The 20,251-nt window shown below is 49.4% G+C and overlaps 3 protein-coding genes across 4 annotated transcripts; 2 read left to right on the top strand and 1 right to left on the bottom strand.

Moving 5' to 3' along the window:
• Window positions 1-42: 42 nt before the first annotated feature.
• On the bottom strand, window positions 43-1,828 carry LOC127601026 (lens fiber membrane intrinsic protein-like). Its single transcript, XM_052066003.1, has 5 exons — window positions 1,687-1,828; window positions 766-977; window positions 539-688; window positions 320-454; window positions 43-200 (listed from the first exon to the last, which is right to left on the bottom strand). The coding sequence occupies exons 2-5, from the start codon at window positions 938-940 to the stop codon at window positions 139-141; spliced, it is 522 nt and encodes a 173-aa protein (XP_051921963.1). The 5' UTR covers window positions 941-977; window positions 1,687-1,828; the 3' UTR covers window positions 43-138.
• LOC127600990 (sialoadhesin-like) lies at window positions 855-9,945 on the top strand. Of its 2 annotated transcripts, none has more exons than XM_052065948.1 (9): window positions 855-991; window positions 4,077-4,140; window positions 6,327-6,710; window positions 7,004-7,309; window positions 7,708-7,971; window positions 8,063-8,338; window positions 8,460-8,571; window positions 8,637-8,790; window positions 9,024-9,945. In XM_052065948.1, exons 2-9 carry the CDS (start codon window positions 4,095-4,097, stop codon window positions 9,162-9,164), a joined length of 1,683 nt encoding a protein of 560 aa, XP_051921908.1. In that variant the 5' UTR covers window positions 855-991; window positions 4,077-4,094; the 3' UTR covers window positions 9,165-9,945. The 2 variants fall into 2 exon arrangements, with proteins under 2 accessions (XP_051921908.1, XP_051921909.1); XM_052065949.1 differs by having other exon boundaries at window positions 8,637-8,712.
• On the top strand, window positions 9,772-19,535 carry LOC127600989 (DNA repair protein XRCC1-like). Its single transcript, XM_052065947.1, has 17 exons — window positions 9,772-10,164; window positions 10,251-10,343; window positions 10,653-10,760; window positions 10,852-11,010; window positions 11,768-11,842; window positions 11,956-12,067; window positions 12,300-12,403; window positions 14,572-14,725; window positions 14,809-15,043; window positions 15,972-16,088; window positions 16,728-16,809; window positions 16,905-16,995; window positions 17,811-17,862; window positions 17,993-18,123; window positions 18,216-18,306; window positions 18,806-18,881; window positions 19,064-19,535. The coding sequence occupies exons 1-17, from the start codon at window positions 10,114-10,116 to the stop codon at window positions 19,169-19,171; spliced, it is 1,839 nt and encodes a 612-aa protein (XP_051921907.1). The 5' UTR covers window positions 9,772-10,113; the 3' UTR covers window positions 19,172-19,535.
• Window positions 19,536-20,251: the final 716 nt, after the last annotated feature.

Here is a 20,251-nt window from a genome sequence, read left to right on the forward strand (position 1 = left end):
TGAGTACGATCAGGAAAGGATGCTTTTTAGCGCGACGGTAAGCCCACGTTTGATTTTATTTTATCCTTTTTTGAAGTCCTCTTGTGTGTTTTCCACCCGGTTAGCGGTAGCGCTCGACGGCCCCTTCGTGCCGCTCCTTCATCGTGGGCCGGCCACTCTTCTGCACTCGTGCATCCTGTAGGCACACATGTAGAATATACCTGCGACCCAAAACACACAAAAAAAAAGAAAAATGTCTTTGATTCCCTTTGAGTCCATACGTGCGTCAGTTTTGATCTTTTTTCAAAGCAACTGAGATGGAGGAGATTTTTCACTGCACCTGCAAAGAAGGTCATGAGCAGCGCCACCCATCCCAGGATGTAGGACCACGAGAAGCGCCAGTCGCCAAAGCGTTTGCCCAGGAAGTTGACGGTCACCCCCGTGTAGATGGCCATCGCCAGCAGCACGAACAGCGCTGCGGCCCGGGGGGGAGCAATGTGACACGATTAAACGCCGCCGGGGACCTTTTGGCAACGTTTTTGTTTTTGGCGCCACCCACTGGACACGAAGAACATGATGCCGGCGGCGAAGGAGCGGTTGAACTTCTCGAAGGCCGAGAAGTGAGCGAAGGACAGGATCCCCGCGATGATGCCGGCGAAACAGGACATGGCCGAGAGGATCATGAAAGCGCGCGTGGCGTTCCAGTAGGCTGCAAAAACAACCCGGGTACGACATTTTGGGGTCATTCATTCCTTGACCTTTGGATTGTCCGGGGCCGCCACTTACCGATGCTGTCTGTCTGCATGTGACACTTTCCCGACATGCAGTAGCGCCACAGGCCCTGGTGGGCAAAGCTGCCCGACAACCGGTACTGCATCCAATAGTCGGTGGCCGTGGAGACCACCAGCAAGATGTTCCCCACGATGGCGCAAAACAGCCCTCCTCCCATGAAGCTGTACATTGTGAGCGAGAGCCTCCGACGGCTTCCTCTGGGCCCCCTGCTGACACGAAGGTGAGGCGTCAGAGCGCTGATCTCACGAGACTTTTTCCTCAAATGTTTATTGTCTTTATCTGACGACATCTTAGCAGACAAAATTCAAGTACAAAAAAAATATACACAGTCCAGTATATGTATGTATAGTATATATGTATTCGTCCATCCGTTATTTGAACGGATTTATCCATATGAGGGTGGGCGGGCCCGCCGGAGCCTATCCCAGCTGTCTTGGTGCACACCCTCAACTGGTCGCCAGCCAATCATCAAACATTTGGTTGTATCGGTGGAGGAAAAAAAAAGAAAAACAACACAAAACAGCCCCCCAAAAAACAATCAACCCCCCCCCCCCTCCCTGTGACCCTGTTGCATGGACAGTATTTAAAATACAGCTGGCATCACGTTAGATTTTTTTTCTTTGTTTTTCTCAAGCTGTTGTATCATACCTTTTTTTTTCTTTATGTAACTGATATTTAGGTTACAGGTTATTAAAAAATGATGCACAAAAAAAAATGTTTTTTACACACACACACATATATATATAAAACTATTATTTTTAAGCTTGGTATAATAGCTAAACAATGCAAAATTATGTTCTCTTAATTTGTCATTAAAATGTTAAAAAATATCATAAAATGGACATTGCAGATGATACTTCCCCCCCCCCCCCCCCCCCCCCCCACACACCCCCAAAAAAGCGGCCACCACCTTACCTTAATTCCTCAGGCAGCGAGAGCGACCGAGAGTTGAAGCCAGCAGGGGAGCAAAGGTGGAAAGAGGACCCGCGCGGCCCAAGTCCAAAAAGTTATCCTCTGCCTTTTTTTCTGTCGATGGAGGCAAAATTCTTTAGCGGCGGGCTGGGTGGTGTTTTGGGGGATGCTGCCGCCGGTGTTGAGTTGCGGGGGGGGGGGGGGGGGGGGGTGGCGGGCGGGTTCTTCTGGAAATGCCGGCATGTGCAAAGGCCTGCACGACTGCACCGCTCAATGGAAGCTGCTGAGGTGCACGTTTTCTTTCACGGGACGTACCGGAGGTGGGGGGGGGGGCTGATGGGGTGGCCTGCTATTCTTTTAAAATGAGTGTCATTGATTATGTATATATAAGTGACTTCTTGTTTTCATAATTATTGTTTATAGTGGCTAGTGACTTTTTTTTTGGGGGGGGGGCTCATATTTTTTTTATTTTTCAGCAAGAAATGTTTTATTTTGTATTCACTCATTTTAGCTGATAGGTTCTTCAGATGTCTGTACTCGCCATTTACTTTTTGATATTCCAAATTTCCACATTTTCTTTTCAACCTTATACGACAATTTAATTCTGGAGTGTTTGGTTTTGGGGGGTGTTCAGCTTTTTAAGTATCTCTTTGCAAAAGAAAATTGGAAAATTTGGTTCCTTCACAGCAGGGTGAGGAGACATTCTTTTTCCGTTCTCACATGGTCATGTGACCTCCACGCCATTTTGACGGTGCCTGTTTTATGATCCAATGATTACATCTTGTGTCTCGATCATTCAAAGGGGGCTTTGTTGTTCGGGGTCGATGAATGATGATGATGATGATAACAGTGGTCTCATAACATCCTGTCGTTTGTTTTTCCGCTAAATTTAGCTCATCATGGAGAAGTGTTTCTTGCTGAGGTGGTCCAACTACCCTGTTCCTGTTCCGGTCTCATGGCATACCAATGACGACAACGTTCTCCTCACACTCCAGAAGAGTCAAGTCAAGTGTATTTCTCGAGCACTTTCAAACAGCCATCGCTGCATGCAAAGTGCTGTACATGGAGCAATTTAGCATGCACAATAAACAGTAAGACAAATCGGTAATAAAGGCGGTAGAAAGCACCAAATAGTAAAAGCAAGAACACATCTAAGTCATGCTCAGTCGAATGCCAAAGAATATAAGTGAGTTTTTGGCCGAAAATTAGGCTGCTGTCCCTAATGAACTCTCCGCCGAGCGTCGACGGAGCGAATTTGAGGAAATGGCGTGAGGGTGACTCATCGGCGTCGCCTCGGAAATTCTTTCGGGCGCGCGCGCAAACCTTTGTCTTTGAACCTTGAGTTAGCCGTACTAGCACGTTCCCAATCACATATTATGCAATTTTGAGGAAAAAAAAAGAACCTGAAGCTTGTCATATTAATTAATTTGCCTGTTTTTTAGTTCAAGCCTAAAACCCCAGACATTTATTTTGAATAAATCACATATTCATTCATTCATTCATTCATTCATCTTCCCGAGCCGCTTGATCCTCACTAGGGTCGCGGGGGGTGCTGGAGCCTATCCCAGCAGTCTGCGGGCAGTAGGCAGGGGGACACCCTGAATCGGTTGCCAGCCAATCGCAGGGCACACAGAGACCAACAACCATCCGCGCTCACACTCACACCTAGGGACAATTTAGAGTGTTCAATCAGCCTGCCACGCACGTTTTTGGAATGTGGGAGGAAACCGGAGCACCCGGAGAAAACCCACGCAGGCCCGGGGAGAACATGCAAACTCCACACAGGGAGGCCGGAGCTGGAATCGAACCCGGTACCTCTGCACTGTGAAGCCGACGTGCTAACCACTGGCCTACCGGGCCGCCTTAAATCACATATTGTTTATTGTAATTAATGCGAATAATTGATTTATTCACTTTTGTTTTTCTTTTTGGTGGGAAAAAAACATCATATATCGCCATTGCAATAATGAGGGAGAAAAAAATCACAGTTGTCCTATTTTTGAAAATCATCGGGACCTTCATAGTTTCGTAAGCCCCTCCTACCCCCCAGGAAAAGGCCAAAATCAGACTTCAGTCATTCCAAATTTGAACAGAAGCGTCATTCCTTTGTTGCATTTTGGCCTTTTCCTGTTTGCCCATCACCGGCAATCATTCAATTCAAGTCCCAATCAAATCGCGCCTGTCGGTTACTCACAAATCAGAAAATAGTCGACTTAAATCCGACCGGAGCCAAGTCACATGGCTTAAGCATAACCGATCTTTGACAAACATTGAAAATCTGATGGATAAAAAATTTTTAGCCTGAAGTTGAAATGTGAGCTTATGAGGCCAAGTGGAATTGCGCAACAATGTTGGGCTCCTTCATCCGAAACGTGCTTCCTCTTTTTATTCAGTGCTGACAGAGGAGTCAAATGCACGCGGACGCCGTCGTCGCGCTCATGGGGCCTCTGCTCTTCGGTAAGTACAAACGGGCATTTGTTAGCGATGGCATCATTTCCTGCAGATTTGTCAAGATATGCCACAATTGCAGGATATTGTTTGATATTATACCGCATTCATGTTACAGGGGGAAAAAAAAAAAAGAGTAGTTGCCCACTTCTTCCCGCTTCTATAAATAGAAATTCAAGCATTTTTCTTTTGGGTGCCGTCGTCAATGAAAAGTCCATTCACCACAATTAAATACAGTAGGGCGGCCTAGTGGTTAGCGCGTCGACCTCACAGTGCAGAGGTCGTGGGTTTGATCCCAGCTCTGGCTTTCCTGTGTGGAGTTTGCACGTTCTCCCCTGTGCCTGGGTGGGTTTTCTCCGGGTAGAGTGGATCGGAAAAATGCATGGATGGATAAATACAGTAGTATGTTTGTAGTTATTCTTTTGGTTTTTGCCATCGTTGAACAAAATATATACGGGGCTATGTTCTATGTACTTTAGATCATGTAATATTATTTGTATTTGAATGTGTGTATATAAAAAAGTGATTTTTAAAAAAATTGTTATGGTAATATTGTGAAAATAATTACAAATAAATACATGAAAAAAATATATTTTAGAAAATGAGTGAGGCGTAATATAACATGAATATGTAACATATATAGTGGTGTGTGTTTTTATATATATACATATACACACGGGCGGCCCGCTAGTCCAATGGTTAGCACGTGGGCTTCACAGTGCAGAGGTACCGGGTTCGATTCCAGCTCCGGCCTCCCTGTGTGGAGTTTGCATGTTCTCCCCGGGCCTGCGTGGGTTTTCTCCGGGTGCTCCGGTTTTCTCCCACATTCCAAAAACATGCGTGGCAGGCTGATTGAACACTCGAAATTGTCCCGAGGTGTGAGTGTGGGCGTGGTTGGTTGTTCGTCTCTGTGTGCCCTGCGATTGGCTAGCAACCGATTCAGGGTGTCCCCCGCCTACTGCCCGAAGACGGCTGGGATGGGCTCCAGCACCCCCCCGCGACCCTAGTGAGGATCAAGCGGCTCGGAAGATGAATGAATGAACATATACACACACACACACACACACATGGTATTCCTTTCCACTGCTATGCAGATGACTGCCAGATCTATGTCCCACTGAGCAAGAAAGACACCTTCTCATTAAGGCCACTCCTATCCTGTCTGGAAGAAATCAAAACCTGGATGGCACAAAATTTCTTGAAGTTCAACGAAAAGAAGACAGAGGTGATATTGTTTGGCCCCAGTGGACCTTGTACATTCCATCCTGTAGACTTGGGCCCCCTATCTCCTTATCTGAAATCAACGGTCTCAAACTTGGGACTTAAACTGGACAGTGATTTCAAACTCGATCGGCAAATTGGTGCCGTTGTTAAATCCAGCTTTTTTCACCTTAGACAGCTGGCCAAAATAAAACCTTTCCTCTCACATGAACACTTTGAGACAGTAATTCATGCCTTTGTCACATCCCGGCTCGATTACTGCAACGCCATGTACTTTGGAGTCAGCCAGTCCTCCATCAAGCGCCTTCAGCTGGTACAGAATGCCGCTGCTCGCCTCTTGACTGGTACTCGTAAGAGGGAGCATATAACTCCTACTTTGGCATCCCTTCACTGGCTCCCCATTCATTTTAGAATTATTTTTAAGATCCTCCTCTTTGTTTTCAAATCTCTGAATAATCTCGCGCCACCTTACCTCTCTGAGCTCATACGCCCCTACACCCCTGCCCGGCGCCTCAGGTCTGTGGACCAGTCTTTGCTAGACGTACCAAGAACTAAACTGAGGCTCAGAGGGGATCGAGCCTTTTCTGTTGCTGGTCCATCTCTCTGGAATGACCTCCCACTGAACATTCGGCAAGCCTCCTCGCTGCCCATCTTTAAATCCCTCCTCAAAACTCACTTGTATTCTTTGGCGTTTGACTCAGCATGACTTAGATTTGCTATTGGTTTTACTGCTTGGTGCTTTCTACCGCCTTATTACTTATTACTTATTACTGATTCGTCTTACTGTTTATTGTATATGTTAAATCGCTCCATGTACAGCACTTTGTATGCAGCGATGGCTGTTTGAAAGTGCTCTATAAATACTGTTGACTTGACTTGACTTGACTTGACACACGAGTAAAATCTATTAACGTATTGTTGGATTTGCAGCATTCATGTCGTCCTGATTTTCTATCATGCGCCCCCCAAAACAGGCGCCTTGTTTGCGGGGGCGCGGGCCTCCCTGGATCCCTCCACGCCCGACCGAGTGCTCGCGGTGGTGGGCTCGTGCGTACTCATCCCCTGCTCCTTCACGCCCTCATCAAAGAAACGCGTAGACGTGCGCCTGCGCCTGCGAGGTCACGGCCGGTTGTCTTTGTTCCGCCAATCCCGCGTGGCCTTCAACAGCGAAGACGCAGAGGAAGTCAGCGACGTCTACCGGGAGCGTCTGTCGCCCTCGGGTTTGGTGACGGAGGGCGACTGCTCGTTGAGGATGGATGAAGTCCGCACGGAGGACGCCGGGACCTACGAGGTGTCTCTGAAGAGGACTGGAGACTCGGCTTGGGGGAGGGCCAAGTCTTTCAGTTTGAACGTCGTGGGTGAGTCCGACGCGGCCCGTTTAGGCAGCAAGCGTGGTCTTCTTGGTCTTTCGATGTTTTATTTTGTGCTTCTGTCACACCCGGTTTAGGCAGGAACTACTTGAGTCTTCAAGCACTCCTTTAATTTCGTATTCACGCGGCTGCCCGTTTAGGCGGGCAAACTAACCGGGTCGGAATGAGCCCCCCCCCCCGCTGTCTTTGATCACGGTTCTTCAGCAAATGTCGTTGATGCCGCCCACCTGCCAAATTCACTCAAAAAGCATGAAGGTGATAGGCGTCGTCTTCCCCGGCAGACACCCCCGAGGCTCCCGTGATCAGCGGCGCATCGTCGGCCGCCGACGGGCAGTTGGTCACCTTCAACTGCAGCGTCGCCTACCAGTGCCCCTCCGGGCCCCCGAGCCTGCGTTGGCAATGGGAGCGAGGAGTGCACCCCCTGGGGGACCGGCGAGTGCGGACCCTCTACACCCAAGACCAGCGGCCGGTGCTGCAGAGCTCGCTCACCTTCAGGGTGTCGCGCCGGGTGAAGGCTAGCGTGCGGTGTGAGCTCAGCTACCCGAGAGCCAATATGGTGGCCGCCTTCAAGGATCTTCACGTGACGTGTGAGCAAAAATTGACTGTACGGACGCAAATGTTGTTAATACGCTGATGAAATGTCAAATTTGATCATCAGGATTAGTTTTCAAGCTTTGGGGCAGGACTAATTGTGCCCCACGTTCGTTTTCACATGATTTCTCAACACATTTTTCTGGTATTTTCAAATTCTGGGGAGGGGGGTCTTAGAAAATGTTATCTGTGTTTAAAAAGCTCTCTAAATTTAGATATTATTTACATATTCTAATGTTATTTGAACAGCAATAACGTGCGTAGTATTTTAATGATGAGTTTTCATTTAGCGTTAGCAAATTCTGCCTAGCAACAACTTGGATGTGGTTCAGTACAATTTTTTTTTTTTTTTAATGACATAACCAATAGACCCCATGTATGTCCCACTCCGCAGTCCCACCTAAAGATGTGACGGTGCAAGTGCAGACCGTGACGGTGCAGGAGGGGGGCAGCGCCCTGCTGGCCTGCTCGTGCAAAGCCGACCCGCCAGTGTCCGAGTATCGCTGGTCCTACATCCGAAGCGGGCGCACGGTCCACCTCGCCCCGCGCACGCACACCATCCGCCTGCGCAACGTGACGCGAGACACGGCGGTCCTCTGCATGGCCGAGAACCCGGTCGGACGCGCCCAGTCGCCGAGGACCATCCTCAATGTGCAATGTAATTGCGGGCAAGTGCCCCAAAACGTGGTTCAGCGGTTTTTTATGAATGTAAAATAATTGGGGGGTCGGGGGGGTCTTCTCTCCTCCAGATAAGCCCGTCATCCAACGCCTCTCCTCGACTTGCGTGGAGGAGGACGGGGCGCTGCGCTGCGTCTGCTCAACTCATTCCAACCCGCCTCCCGCCATCAGCTGGAGCGTCAACGGCAGCGCCCCGCCGCGCGGCTACAACGCCTCGCTGTCCGCCGACGCCCTCACGGCCACCCTGCGGGGTGGCGTGGGCGGGGGGCCGCAGACGGTCACCTGCTTGGCCCTCAACGCCTTCGGGAACGACTCGGCCATGCTGTCGCAGCGCCGAGCAGGAGGCGGTGAGTTCAAGTAAATTGTCAGTTAGCAGGACCGATTGCGCCCCATGTATTCTGCCTAGCAACAGGTGACCATTTTCAACATCACCATTAAATTAAAGCGTCCTAGTGCCTTCTCGTGCAGACTCTTGGCTGTCGCTGTGGTTTTGGGTTCCCGCTGCCGCCGTTCTCCTCTCTGCCATCTCCTTGGCCGTGCTTGCTTGCTTCTGCTGCTACTATCGAAAGAAGTCCGGCAAGTAAGTCAAGAAGCCACGCGCTCGCTCGTTTGGGGTGCGACTTCCAATTTGGGTCTATCGGTCAGGCACGCGCCCAGCAGATGTGCGTCAGGACCTGGACTGTGCCAGACCCACACGCCGGTCTATGTCAACTGCTCAGAGGTGAGCCACGTGTACACCAACGGAAGCTACCAGCTGCTCTACCAGAACTGCACGCCGCGCTTTGTGCGCACCAAGCAAGTACGTGGGCAACACTCTGGCGGCGCCGTCATATTTTTTTTCACCAAACTGCTTGAATAACGATTGAATTAAAATGCGAGAAGAAGAAATTTTGAAATATGAAACAAAAGACTGTGGAAACTCCAGTTATGAACTTTGCTGGTTCCGGGAGCCTATTTTGTAACTTGAAACATTCATTAATCAAGGTATGACTGATTCCTCATTTGATGTTTTGATTATCTTGTAATCGTTAGGTGCGCCCGATGGAGAGAAGGGGCGGCGAGAGGAGGCGAGGAGGTCCGCGCGGAGGCGTGGCCACACATGTAACCGCCAGAGAGGTGCAAGGCGCCACCGCGGCTGACCCCGATTCAGCCATCTACGTGGAGGTCCTCTAAAACTCGGGCTGAGCGATGACGACCCCCGTGACATTCCTCCGTACTCATGTTTTATTTATATGACAGACACAATGCTTTCATGGCCACTTTGTCTTCTTTGATTTGATCTGGGCTGCTCGTGTGCACCCAAATGGGTTCTTGTGAAGAGGTTTGATGTTCCTCAGCTGGACGTCAGCCATAAAAAAAAAGGGGGGGGGGGAGCTTAATTGCATTTTTTTTTTCTGCTCGAAAACCGCCCTTGAACCCTCGTTGTGATCCTTAATTATCTGTATGTAGACTACATTTTGATGGATCACACATACAAAGTTTTACTTTGATCTTCAAACTTTTTTTTGCCCCTCTTTTGGCTCATGTGCTGCTGTAATCCGTGTACAGATATGCTACCCACCAAACAAGAATAAACAACACTTATTAAATAGATTCAACCACAAACACAACTAAAGTGAATTACTGTAATAGTTGGTATGAATTCAAAATCCAATATTTGCATTCAATGTCTACGCATAGACTTGCAATGCGCTATTTGACCGGTTAGAGGCAGTAATTAAGATAGCGACGCGTCATTCAATGACACAAAGAAGAAAAGGCGCTTCGTGATTGGTTGGGGTTCTCGGAACTCGCGTCACAATAAGACGCAGGTTTTAGGTGGGAAAATGATTTCTCTACTGTGTGCAATTTTTAATCAGATTGCATAAAATCCCGTTGAGCGTAAACGCGTGTATAGTAAATGAATGACAGTTTAAAATTAGATTTGAATTTCGTGCCTTTTGGGTTATTTTTCGGCAAAGGAAAAGTTTACTCCCCATTGTTTGCTAGCTCGCTCGCGGGAGACGCTCGTCACGTAATTTCTCGTTCAAATGACTATTTTCTCTTGCGGATGTATGTTTATTAAGTGACGGTTAGTGTGTAACCACCTTAAAAGTGTTTATTCAAGTACAAAGTGTCCGCGATGCCCGAAATCAAACTCCAGCACGTCGTGTCGTGCAGCACCGAGGACAACGTAAGTAGAATGTCTCGCTTGCGTTGTAAGAAGCTTCATTTAACCCGGTGGGAAGAAACATGCGTCCTCCTTGTGGCAAACATCAGACTCACAAGGCGGACAACCTCCTGAGCTCGGATACGTACAGAAAGTGGAAAGCCGCCCGAGCTGGAGAGAAGCAGACGTCAGTCATTCTTCAGGTGACCTTTTCGTCTCGCCTCTTTCGTCACACTCTGCGAATGATGGGAATGAGATGCAAATATTTGGGGGGGGGGGGGGTGAGGTGACGCTTTTTCGATCTCATTTCATGGAGATGTCTACTAAAAATAACATTACGCCGTTGCATAAATGAACCACCTGCGTGGCATCAATATTTTCACTACGAATGTCGACTTTATGCTTGCCCTACCAAGTGGAATTAAATGAAAGTCAAATATCAACTCGACACTCTCACGACTTTGCAGGTTCACAGATGATTGTCGTTAATTTCTCCATTCTGGCATTTCTAGTTCGAGAAGGAGGAACAGGTACACAGCGTGGACATTGGAAATGAAGGCTCGGCGTTCGTGGAGGTGCTGGTGGGGAACTCCTCCTCTGTCAGAGATCAGGACTATGAGGTACCACGCAAACCGCATCTCCTCTTGCCCTCATTGACTTTTCACACATTGTCAACTTTAAACCCACTCTGCTGTGTTTTGGGCCTCTCAGGTGCTGTTGGTCACATCGTCCTTCATGTCACCCACGGAGAGTCGGAACGGCACCAACATGAACAGGGTGCGCTTCTTCGGACCCGGACAGCTGCAGAAGAGCACGGCGCAGGAGAAGTGGGACCGGGTGAAAATTGTCTGCAGCCAGCCTTACAGTAAAGTAAGGCTATCAATAAGTAGAGGGTGATCAAACCGCATGCCTATGACACAAACTAGCATATGCCAGAAGTGCTCAAAATTTTTTTGGGGGGGGGTAGCATTCATGCTCCACTTGAGCTAGGAAAGTTGTTTCTGAATCTGTCGAAATCACTTGGAGTCGACGAGAGTTGCTGAGATGAAAACGAGCTCCATCCACTCAATTATTTATTTACATCGAGAGAGAATCGTGGTGGGACTGAGGTGTAGCCCTGAGGAACTGAATTCCATAATATTGATCCATTCTGATAGAAGTTCACAGACCAATCCAACAAGCTTGTGAAACACAAAATTACCTGCGAAAGTGTTTCAAAATATAAACATCAAGAACCGCGCCATCCGATGAAAACAAAATTCATCATGTACCAAAATTAAGATGAACCTATCATGTGAAACACTGGTAGGGGGCCATTTTATTTTGAAGTTGCCCTAAGAAACACAAAACATGGAGGAGTATGAGAACTTAATACTTAGCAGCAATGTGTCTGATTGACTCGTATCTGTACAAATATATAATCGAGAGAGAGATGTATGTATATCGGCCAATGAATCGGTTATTGTAATTTTTGTCTGCCTAGTAACAGAATTGGCATGAGCCTCAAAAATCTATATTGGTCGGTCTTTAGTACAAACTCTTGCGACCAAATATGAGTCCAGTACACTTGCCCAACCTAATTGTTATCATTTCAAATATAATGTACACATGTCTGTGCCTCTTTTAGAACATCGCATACGGCCTGGCCTTCGTCAAATTCCACTCGCCTCCGGACAAGAATGACCCTCCAGTGACATCCCCAGTAACCCCACTCGCACTGTTGTTGTTTTTGTTTTTTTGCAACCTCCGTTTTGTTTTGCCCTTTATTTTGATTTGTTTGTTTTTCATATTTGCTCCTTCTCTCTCCATGAGCAGAAATTGACCAAGCTGGGTCAGTTCCGGGTGAAGGACGACGCTCCCGCCTCAGGCTCCAGCATGCAGCCCGGCAGTCTCTTCTTCAGCGCCAAGTCCAGTCCTTCCCCCAAAGGCAAATGCGTTCACCGGCTCGCCCTGTACAATGCGTTTAGCTCAAAATCAAGCACAGCAGCTTTTATCCGTCCGGCCGCCATCCGAGCCGCTGATCCATCTTTGAAAGGAAGCCAATACTGGCAGGGCGGAAGGAAACAATGACATCACATCCAATACGTCACATCAACAAGGTGTGAATGCATTTATTTTGTCCTCACCCCCATGCTTTTCCGCCCCCCCTCCTGCTGTAGCGTCCCAACAGAGTAACAAATTGAGCTACGCTGCCGCTGCCTTGCAAGCTGCCGGGCCCGCCGCCCCATCGTCGGCTCCTCCGTCATCCTCCACTTCGCCACAGGTACTAATCTTCATCCTTCCGTCTGAGGCAAGTCAAGTCAAGAGTATTTCTCGAGCACTTTCAAACAGCCATCGCTGCATACAAAGTGCTGTACATTCATTCATTCATTCATTCATTCATTCATTCATTCATTCATTCATTCATTTTCCGTACCGCTTGATCGCGGGGGGTGCTGGAGCCTATCCCAGCTGTCTCCGGGCAGTAGGCGGGGGACACCCTGAATCGGTTGCCAGCCAATCGCAGGGCACACAGAGACCAACAACCATCCGCGCTCACACTCACACCTAGGGACAATTTAGAGTGTTCAATCCGCCTGCCACGCATGTTTTTGGAATGTGGGAGGAAACCGGAGCACCCGGAGAAAACCCACGCAGGCCCGGGGAGAACATGCAAACTCCACACAGGGAGGCCGGAGCTGGAATCGAACCCGGTACCTCTGCACTGTGAAGCCCACGTGCTAACCACTGGACTACCAGGCCGCCTAAGTGCTGTACATGAAGCGATTTAACATGCACAATAAACAGTAAGACAAATCGGTAATAAAGGCGGTAGAAAGCACCAAACGGTAAAATCAAGAACAAATCTAAAGAATACAAGTGAGTTTTGAGGAGGGCTTTAAAGATGGGCAGCTAGTTACTTTAGTTACTTCTAATAATGTTCGGTCCACAGACCTGAGGCGCCGGGCAGGTGTGTAGGGGGCGGATGAGCTCAGAGAGGTAAGGTGGCGCCAGATTATTCGGAGATTTGAAAACAAAGAGGAGGATCTTGGAAAATAACTCTAAAATGAATGGGGGAACCAGTGAAGGGATGCCAGAGTAGGAGTTATGTCCCCCCTCTTACGAGTACCAGTCAAGAGGCGAGCATTGATCAGACCATTGATCGTTCATTCATTCCGTGACCATGAGAGAGCCGACATAACACGCAATCCAACGTTTGCAAATCTCTCGTTCGACAAAGCCTTTTTCTAAGGCAATGGCGAAATGTCGATTTTCGATGGCCGGTTGCCTGGCAACCCTTTCAGTCTGGCAGCTCAATAATAGGAATGTTTTGACTTCACAAACACGTTTGACTGCTTTTGTTCATGTTCACTTTTCAGACGAAAGCTTAAAAGGGGCACAGAAATTGCTTTTTTTTTTTTGTTTGTGTTGAAATGTGTTATTCACCCGGAGAATAGCCGCTGCATAGTTTGCGGCAAGTCATCACTTAAGCGGCAGCCGATTCATTTATGGCCAGCCTCTTGCATCAGCTGACATTAGCGCTCGCAAAACCAACATTTGCCTCTTTGGTTTGTACGCATTCATAGACACTTTTGCCTCCTAACCCCCTCCCAGGGTTATAGAGTGTGTGTGAAATTAGCCAGCGGTGACATTGCGTAAGGTAAGCAGAGCTGCAGTTTTGTGGAAAGGACAGATGAGCCAGTCGGTTGGGCAGCTTTCAATATTGATGGGGGCTCAGCAATATTTCGGAAGGTTGCTGGTTTGATGCCCGGACTCTTCTCTTGAGTCTGGGCACGGGTGTGTGTGTGGGGGGGGGAGGGGGGGGGGGGCGCTTTGTCATCTTTGACGGTAGCCGCGGCGCCGTACAATGGCAGCCTGCTTAAGACTTAATGGCCTTGTTTGGCTGTTCATTCAGGCGCCGCGTTGTGGATAATTGGCACCCGTCTTGTCAGAATAGCAGCGGGGGCGTTTTTTTTTTTTTTTTTGTCTCGACTTGCTCTCTGTAAAAGGCTTTTCAGACACGCTTTCAGTTTTCTCATTTTTTTTTTTGAAGATCATTTCTTTCACCCCCGATTTAGGATGGCTCCATTTCATTGAAAGGAGACATAAAGCTACTTTCCCCCCCCCCCCCCCCCCCCCAACATTTGAAACATTTCCCAAATGTCAGTTAACCGGATATCCTTTTATCCACATGGCCCAAGATTAAAAAAAAAAAAACGACAGCATTCTCGGCACCAGCAGTGAGCACAGGGTCGGTCCGCTTCACGAAGCATCTTGTTGCGTTGATTTACTTTCTCTAAAATTGGTTAAAACGCTGCGATTGGCTGGCAACCCGTTCAGGGTGTCCCCCGCCTACTACTCGAAGAGCGTTGTGACTAAAACACGCGACGATACTTTGCCGTCTGTCCCTCCATCCATGACATTTCGATACGTCTCCACCCACCCGTTTAGGCGCCCGCAAAGAAAAAGTTTGAATTCAGCAAAGAGCGCCAGTCGGCATCCGGACCTCCTCCCGCCAAGAGAAGCAGCCCGGGGAGCTCGCCGGAATTCAAAGCCGCAACCGCCAAAGTCAAAACCGGCACGCCGAGCCCCGGCGCCTCCAGAGGTGTGCCGGCTCACTTCCCCGTCACCTCGCAATTTCTTGACCCCAACACCCCGCCCTCCAACCTCTCCCGTTGATCCGCGCAGCCTCGCCGGCGACGGCATCCGCCGAAAAGAAGCGCGAGAGTCGTCCCAAAGCAAAAGAGTGGCCGGCCAAAGGCGTGAAGACTCCCGAGCAAGTGCCCTTCAAGCGCATCATGGAGGGAGTGGTGTTCGTCCTCAGCGGCTTCCAGAACCCCTTCAGGGGGGAGCTGAGGGAGAAGGCGCTGGACATGGGAGCCAAGTACCGGCCGGACTGGACGCCCGACTCCACGCACCTCATGTGAGTCGCCGTTCCATTCTCTTTTCTGACGTGTTTTCAAAAAAAAAATGATGAAGCTCCGTCCGTTAATGAAGTTTCATTAACGGACGTAATCATCGTCCGATTGTTATCGGAGCGCTTCGCTTCAAGTGCGTTTACTTTCAGTGTGCGCAGTAGGTTTTGTTTTTCGCAACAATACGATTTATTTTGAGCTGGAAAAAGAAACGTCTTATGATCATGAATTATTTCAATAGTTTGACTGGAAAATGAAAGAGTTCTGGATAGTCGACCATCTATGGTCACGAGCTATGGGTCGTGACCGAAAGAACGAGATCCCGGATACAAGCGGCCGAAATGAGTTTTCTCCGCAGGGTGTCCGGGCTCTCCCTTAGAGATAAGATGAGAAGCTCGGTCATCCGGGAGGGGCTCCGAGTCGAGCCGCTTCTCCTCCACATCGAGAGGAGCCAGATGAGTTGGCTTGGGCATCTGATTCGGATGCCTCCTGAACGCCTCCCCGGTGAGGTGTTCCGGGCATGTCCCACCGGGAGGAGACCCCGAGGAAGACCCAGGACACGCTGGAGAGACTATGTCACCCAGCTGGCCTGGGAACGACTCGGGATCCCCCGGGGAGAGCTGGAAGAAGTGGCTAGGGAGAGGGAAGTCTGGGCTTCCCTGCTAAAGCTGTTGCCCCCGCGACCCGGCCCCGGATAAGCGGTAGAAGATGGATGGATGGATGGATAGTCGATTGCTTCTTCCCGCGGTAATGCTGTTGACGTACAACATGGCTCTTGAAGCGTCGCCTCGTCGGGCTTGATTTTTAAATGAGATGTTGAAGACGTTTTGTCAGCCGGTGGCAACGGAGCAGAACATTGAGCTCGCAAATCATGCTGTGCCTGTGCCTGCGTGTGCCTGTTCCTGTGTGTGTGTCTTTTCACTCATTAATGACCAGCTGTGCCTTCGCAAACACCCCCAAGTACAGCCAGGTGAAGTCGGCGGGTGGCATGATCGTGCGCAAGGAATGGGTGATTGACTGCCATCAAAGGAAACGGAAACTTTCCTACAAAAGGTGAGCGAGAAAGGGTGTGGGGGGTCTTCAAACTTTCTAAAGTAAGCTTCATAAGATTAATATTCCGTGAATAGCACGCGGCCCCCCCCCCCCAAAAAATGATGGCCCTCCATCCTCCTCGGCCCCCTTTCCCACCCGGCCTTTGGATGCGCTCGTTTTTTGCCTTTATTTACCGGCCGCATCCGCTATGCTTAATTAAAGCCGCCACTTACCTTTGATGGCGTCGAGGGCCCGTAAGCAACACTTGAAGCCTCCGCGCCCACGTCAGCGTCACGAGCGACCGCTACCCGAAGAGTCATTCATTATGCTGCCGCACGCGCACGGCGATCTGACGAGATTCCGGGCGCCGGATGCTGCCGAGACGCCTTCCATCTTTGGCCTTAAAATGAGCAAACGATAACGACTTTTGCTTTTGTTTCTTTCGAATGGATTCTTTCTGCCGGCCAGATTTTAAAAAAAATCTTTCGATATGAGTTTCATGAACTCTGTGACCACGTAATTCAAAACACTTGAACCTTAGATCATAAAAAAAAGCACTGCCACAAAAAATGGGAAAAAAAATATCCCTTGATAATCATTTGTATAAAAATCGCCGTTATAATAAGAATAATTAGAATGATGTGTGTGTGTGTGTGTCAGTTATTTGATGGATGGCGCAGAGTCGAGCTCAGAAAGCGACATGGAGGCAGACGAGCAGAGCGAGGAGGAAGCCGGCACCAAGGTACCGCCCGTGGCAGCCCACCTGAATCGAGCCAACGGGGGGTGGGGTGGGGGGGGGTCTCCCGATCCTCATCCGGACTCTTCCCGCTTTGACAGTCGCCGCCGAGACCGGCGCCAGCCAATAAGCAGTCGGAGACGACCACGGTGGACGAGTACGCCGGCTCCACCGACGTGGACGACGAACCGGGTTGGTGGCCGTCGAACGTTTGAGCGGGACGCGTTGGTATGCTTTCAAAAATGCGGCGGGAGCGAGATGGAGCTCCGGTGTACTTTCTTGAGGTTTTTAAAACGAGGAACTTGTGAAGCGTTGAGCTCTCCGGCAAAATGATTTTCATATCGGTCAAATGCTGCAACGCCTCCAAACGAAGTGTCGTGGAGCGCGCGGGAGGCCCATGTTGTCGTCACCGTTTGCAACTCGTCTGAACCAACGCAAAAAGCAAACGGGGGCCCGATGGCCGTGACGGGACTTGGGCATGATTCTCATTAGCATGTTAATGCCGGGGCCACGCGTGAAGTGGTTGAGGAAGCGCAAGAAACAAAAAACGGCAACGAGAGCTGCAGCATTTTAATGAGCTCTCCGCGGTGCCTGCTCGCTGCCATTTTTGCCTTGTCCCTTTTTGTCCCCCCCCCCTGCGCCTGAAGCGCAACCTTACAAAACGCCATTAATTCTCCGACACGAAACGCTTGGCTGCGTCCAAAATCGACCCGGCTCCTCTGATGTAGAAAGGAAGAAATGTTGTGGCTTTTTTGGGGGGGGGGGGGGGGCGCCGTCCTCCGTTTCTGCACTGCCTTTTGAATTTCAATCCGTTGAAACGTTGTCCTTTTAACTCATTCCAAGCAAGTCCGAAAAGACGCTTAAAAACGTCATTGGGAGTGAATGAGTTGATGACATCAAGCGCATTGTGCGTAAAACGCGCTACGCTAATCAAGATGGCCGTCCGCGCCTAAATGGGCCGCGCCATGCGCGAGGATGGATTCACAAACAAGCATCTGTGTTCCCAGGCGGTGTCGACGACGACGACTCTGCCGACGACACGGAGGACGAACTGCAGAGGTAAACCCGCCGCAAGAGAGATTTCAACACCCCCCCCCCAAAAAAAAGCCAAAAAGCAGCAGCACCCGGCGAGGTCAACGGCGGCGGAAGACGCGCTAAATGCTCGCCGCTCTTTCCTTGGCCGCGTCAGGGTGGAGAGCGAGAACAGGCGCAAGAAGAATAGCAAAGCGCTCAAGCGGGAAGAGGATCCCTACGCCGGCTCCACGGACGAGAACACGGACGCCGAGCAGGAGCAGGATCGGCCCATCCCGGACCTGCCCGGTTAGTCTCGGCGTCCCTCGCGGGCGGCGGCAACCGCGCCGTCTCGGCTTTTCGTCCCCGCCGATTGCCGATTTGCCGTTTGTGTCTTGCAGACTACCTGGACGGGAAGCACTTTTTCCTCTACGGCAAGTTCCCCAACAACGAGAGGAGACAACTGGCGCGCTACATCACCGCCTTTAACGGGTAACTCGTCCTTTTTGGACCCTCGGCACGCTCAAAGGCAAAAGTTTTTGGAGTTAGCGATTCGGGGGGCAATGTTCAAGCTAGGTTTTGGATTCAGGACTCGACTCCGGATGAAAATGAAGCTTACAAATTAGGGTTTAGCATTCAAATTTGAAATGACGGTTTCAAGGCATGGTAGGGTCTCAATCCCGAGTTGGGGTTGGAAGTGAGGGCGTCAAATCTGGATGAAGGTCTCAAAATGAGGAGAGTCATGCCTGGGTTTGAAACTGGGCTTTCGAAATGGCATTGGGGTTTTGTTTAGGGCTGAGTTTCATTAGCATGTTAATGCCGGGGCCACGCGTGAAGTGGTTGAGGAAGCGCAAGAAGAAAAAAAAACTCGGCTTTTTTTCTTGTCAACCGTCGCTGCTAGATTTGACTGGTCGCGCGTGCGCAAAACCGGACCGGACTGAATTCCGCAGGCCTTTTGCGTCAACGTTTTGAACCGCTTCCTCCCTCGCAGCGTCCTGGAGGACTACATGTCGGAGGCGGTGCACTTTGTGGTGACGGGCGAAGGATGGCACGACTCTTTCGAGGACGTGAGTTGACTCGCCCATTGTGGGAACCGGAGGGGGGGGGGGGTCAAAATTTCAACGCAAGCAACTTTGACTAGGTTGGGTCATTGCATGCAAGTTTTAGCTTTGCTGTTGTGAAAATTGGCAAAAGAGTTTTTGTCGACGGCCGACTTTGCCGTTTTTCTGCGGGTGAAATCCCTTTTTAGGCCCTGATGGAGAACGGCAACCTGAATTTCGTCAAGCCGGCTTGGATCTACGCCATCGAGCAGCGGCGGAAGCTGCTGCCCTACCAGCCGTACAGCGTGGTGCCCTGAAAACCACGCCCCCGCCTCTTTCTCGTCTCTTTTGCTGGTTTGACTCCGCGAACTACACTCGCTTCGGTGAGATGTTTTCCTGCAAAGGTGGCATCGGCATCGACGCGAGATTGTTTGTTTGTTTGTTTGTTTAGAGAAGACTTCAACTGGCCCGCCTCAGGTGAGCCTGATTGGTCGGGGCTGCCGAGCGGCGGCGACGATAAGATGCTCTTTAGGGGGTGTTCGCAAAGTTCCAGATTTGGTTTTGTTTTGGCGGGGGGGTGGGGGGGGGGGTTTCGCCTCCACTTTCCTTCCAGAGGAAGATTTGAGATTCGATCAAAGTGGCTTTTGTAATCTTTTTTTGTGTCACGTAGCTCGCGAGAAATAAGACATATGTGAGGTTGTCGAAATAAACACTCAATTTTGAATGCACGGTGACGTCGGCGTGACTCCTTTGTACCGGCTGCTTGACAGAAACCGTCAAGCTCAAGGTTTTTAGTTTTTGTTTTCTTTTTTTTTCAGAGCTCTTTTGTTCACTTTTTTGGATGATGTTTCTGGGGGAATTTGGGCAGTTGTGTTTTTTTTTGGGGGGGGGGGCGAGGTTGTTACATTTGGGGGCTACTTTTGGAATGGAATTGATGTCCATTCTGGATGCTTTTTGTGATCTTTGTTGATTTTATACATGAATTCTTGTCTATTTTTGTGAGTGCCAATTTACATTTTAGTGGAGATTTTGCCCATTCCGATGTAACTTTGCGAATCATTTTTGTATGTTCTCTTTTTTTCTTGTAGGAATAGATTTTTGTGGTATTGTGTCAATTTCCAAGGGATTTTTGTCGACTTCGGAGTGAATTATTGACTGTTTTTGTGTTTTGAGGTTTGTTTGTTTGGGTTTTTTTTTTGCTCATTTATTTTTAATGAGTGTGTAAAGTTTGTTTGTAGATTTTGGTGGAGATTTTTGTCTGTGGGGAATTTTGTTTGGTCTTTTTTTTTTTTAAATGTGGATACTTTCCTTTTCTTTTGTTGACAGTTATCTTTGCTGCAGTTTCATAATGAACTCACCAGGGGCTTGTGCAGGTCTGCTCCACTTGTTTGCAGGGG

This window comes from Hippocampus zosterae, chromosome 5 (assembly GCF_025434085.1).
Source record: "Hippocampus zosterae strain Florida chromosome 5, ASM2543408v3, whole genome shotgun sequence".
Taxonomy (NCBI): domain Eukaryota; kingdom Metazoa; phylum Chordata; class Actinopteri; order Syngnathiformes; family Syngnathidae; genus Hippocampus; species Hippocampus zosterae.

Coding starts and splice junctions, on each gene's coding strand:
- LOC127601026 (XM_052066003.1), bottom strand. CDS start 940: ATGTACAGCTTCATGGGAGGAGGGCTGTTTTGCGCCATCGTGGGGAAC. Junction 455..538: donor CATCATGTTCTTCGTGTCCA/GTGGGTGGCGCC, acceptor CCCGGGCCGCAG/CGCTGTTCGTGCTGCTGGCG. Junction 201..319: donor GCTCATGACCTTCTTTGCAG/GTGCAGTGAAAA, acceptor TTTGGGTCGCAG/GTATATTCTACATGTGTGCC.
- LOC127600989 (XM_052065947.1), top strand. CDS start 10,114: ATGCCCGAAATCAAACTCCAGCACGTCGTGTCGTGCAGCACCGAGGAC. Junction 14,726..14,808: donor GAGCCCCGGCGCCTCCAGAG/GTGTGCCGGCTC, acceptor TGATCCGCGCAG/CCTCGCCGGCGACGGCATCC. Junction 17,863..17,992: donor ACGGAGGACGAACTGCAGAG/GTAAACCCGCCG, acceptor TGGCCGCGTCAG/GGTGGAGAGCGAGAACAGGC.
- LOC127600990 (XM_052065948.1), top strand. CDS start 4,095: ATGCACGCGGACGCCGTCGTCGCGCTCATGGGGCCTCTGCTCTTCG. Junction 4,141..6,326: donor CATGGGGCCTCTGCTCTTCG/GTAAGTACAAAC, acceptor CCCCCAAAACAG/GCGCCTTGTTTGCGGGGGCG. Junction 7,310..7,707: donor CAAGGATCTTCACGTGACGT/GTGAGCAAAAAT, acceptor CCCACTCCGCAG/TCCCACCTAAAGATGTGACG.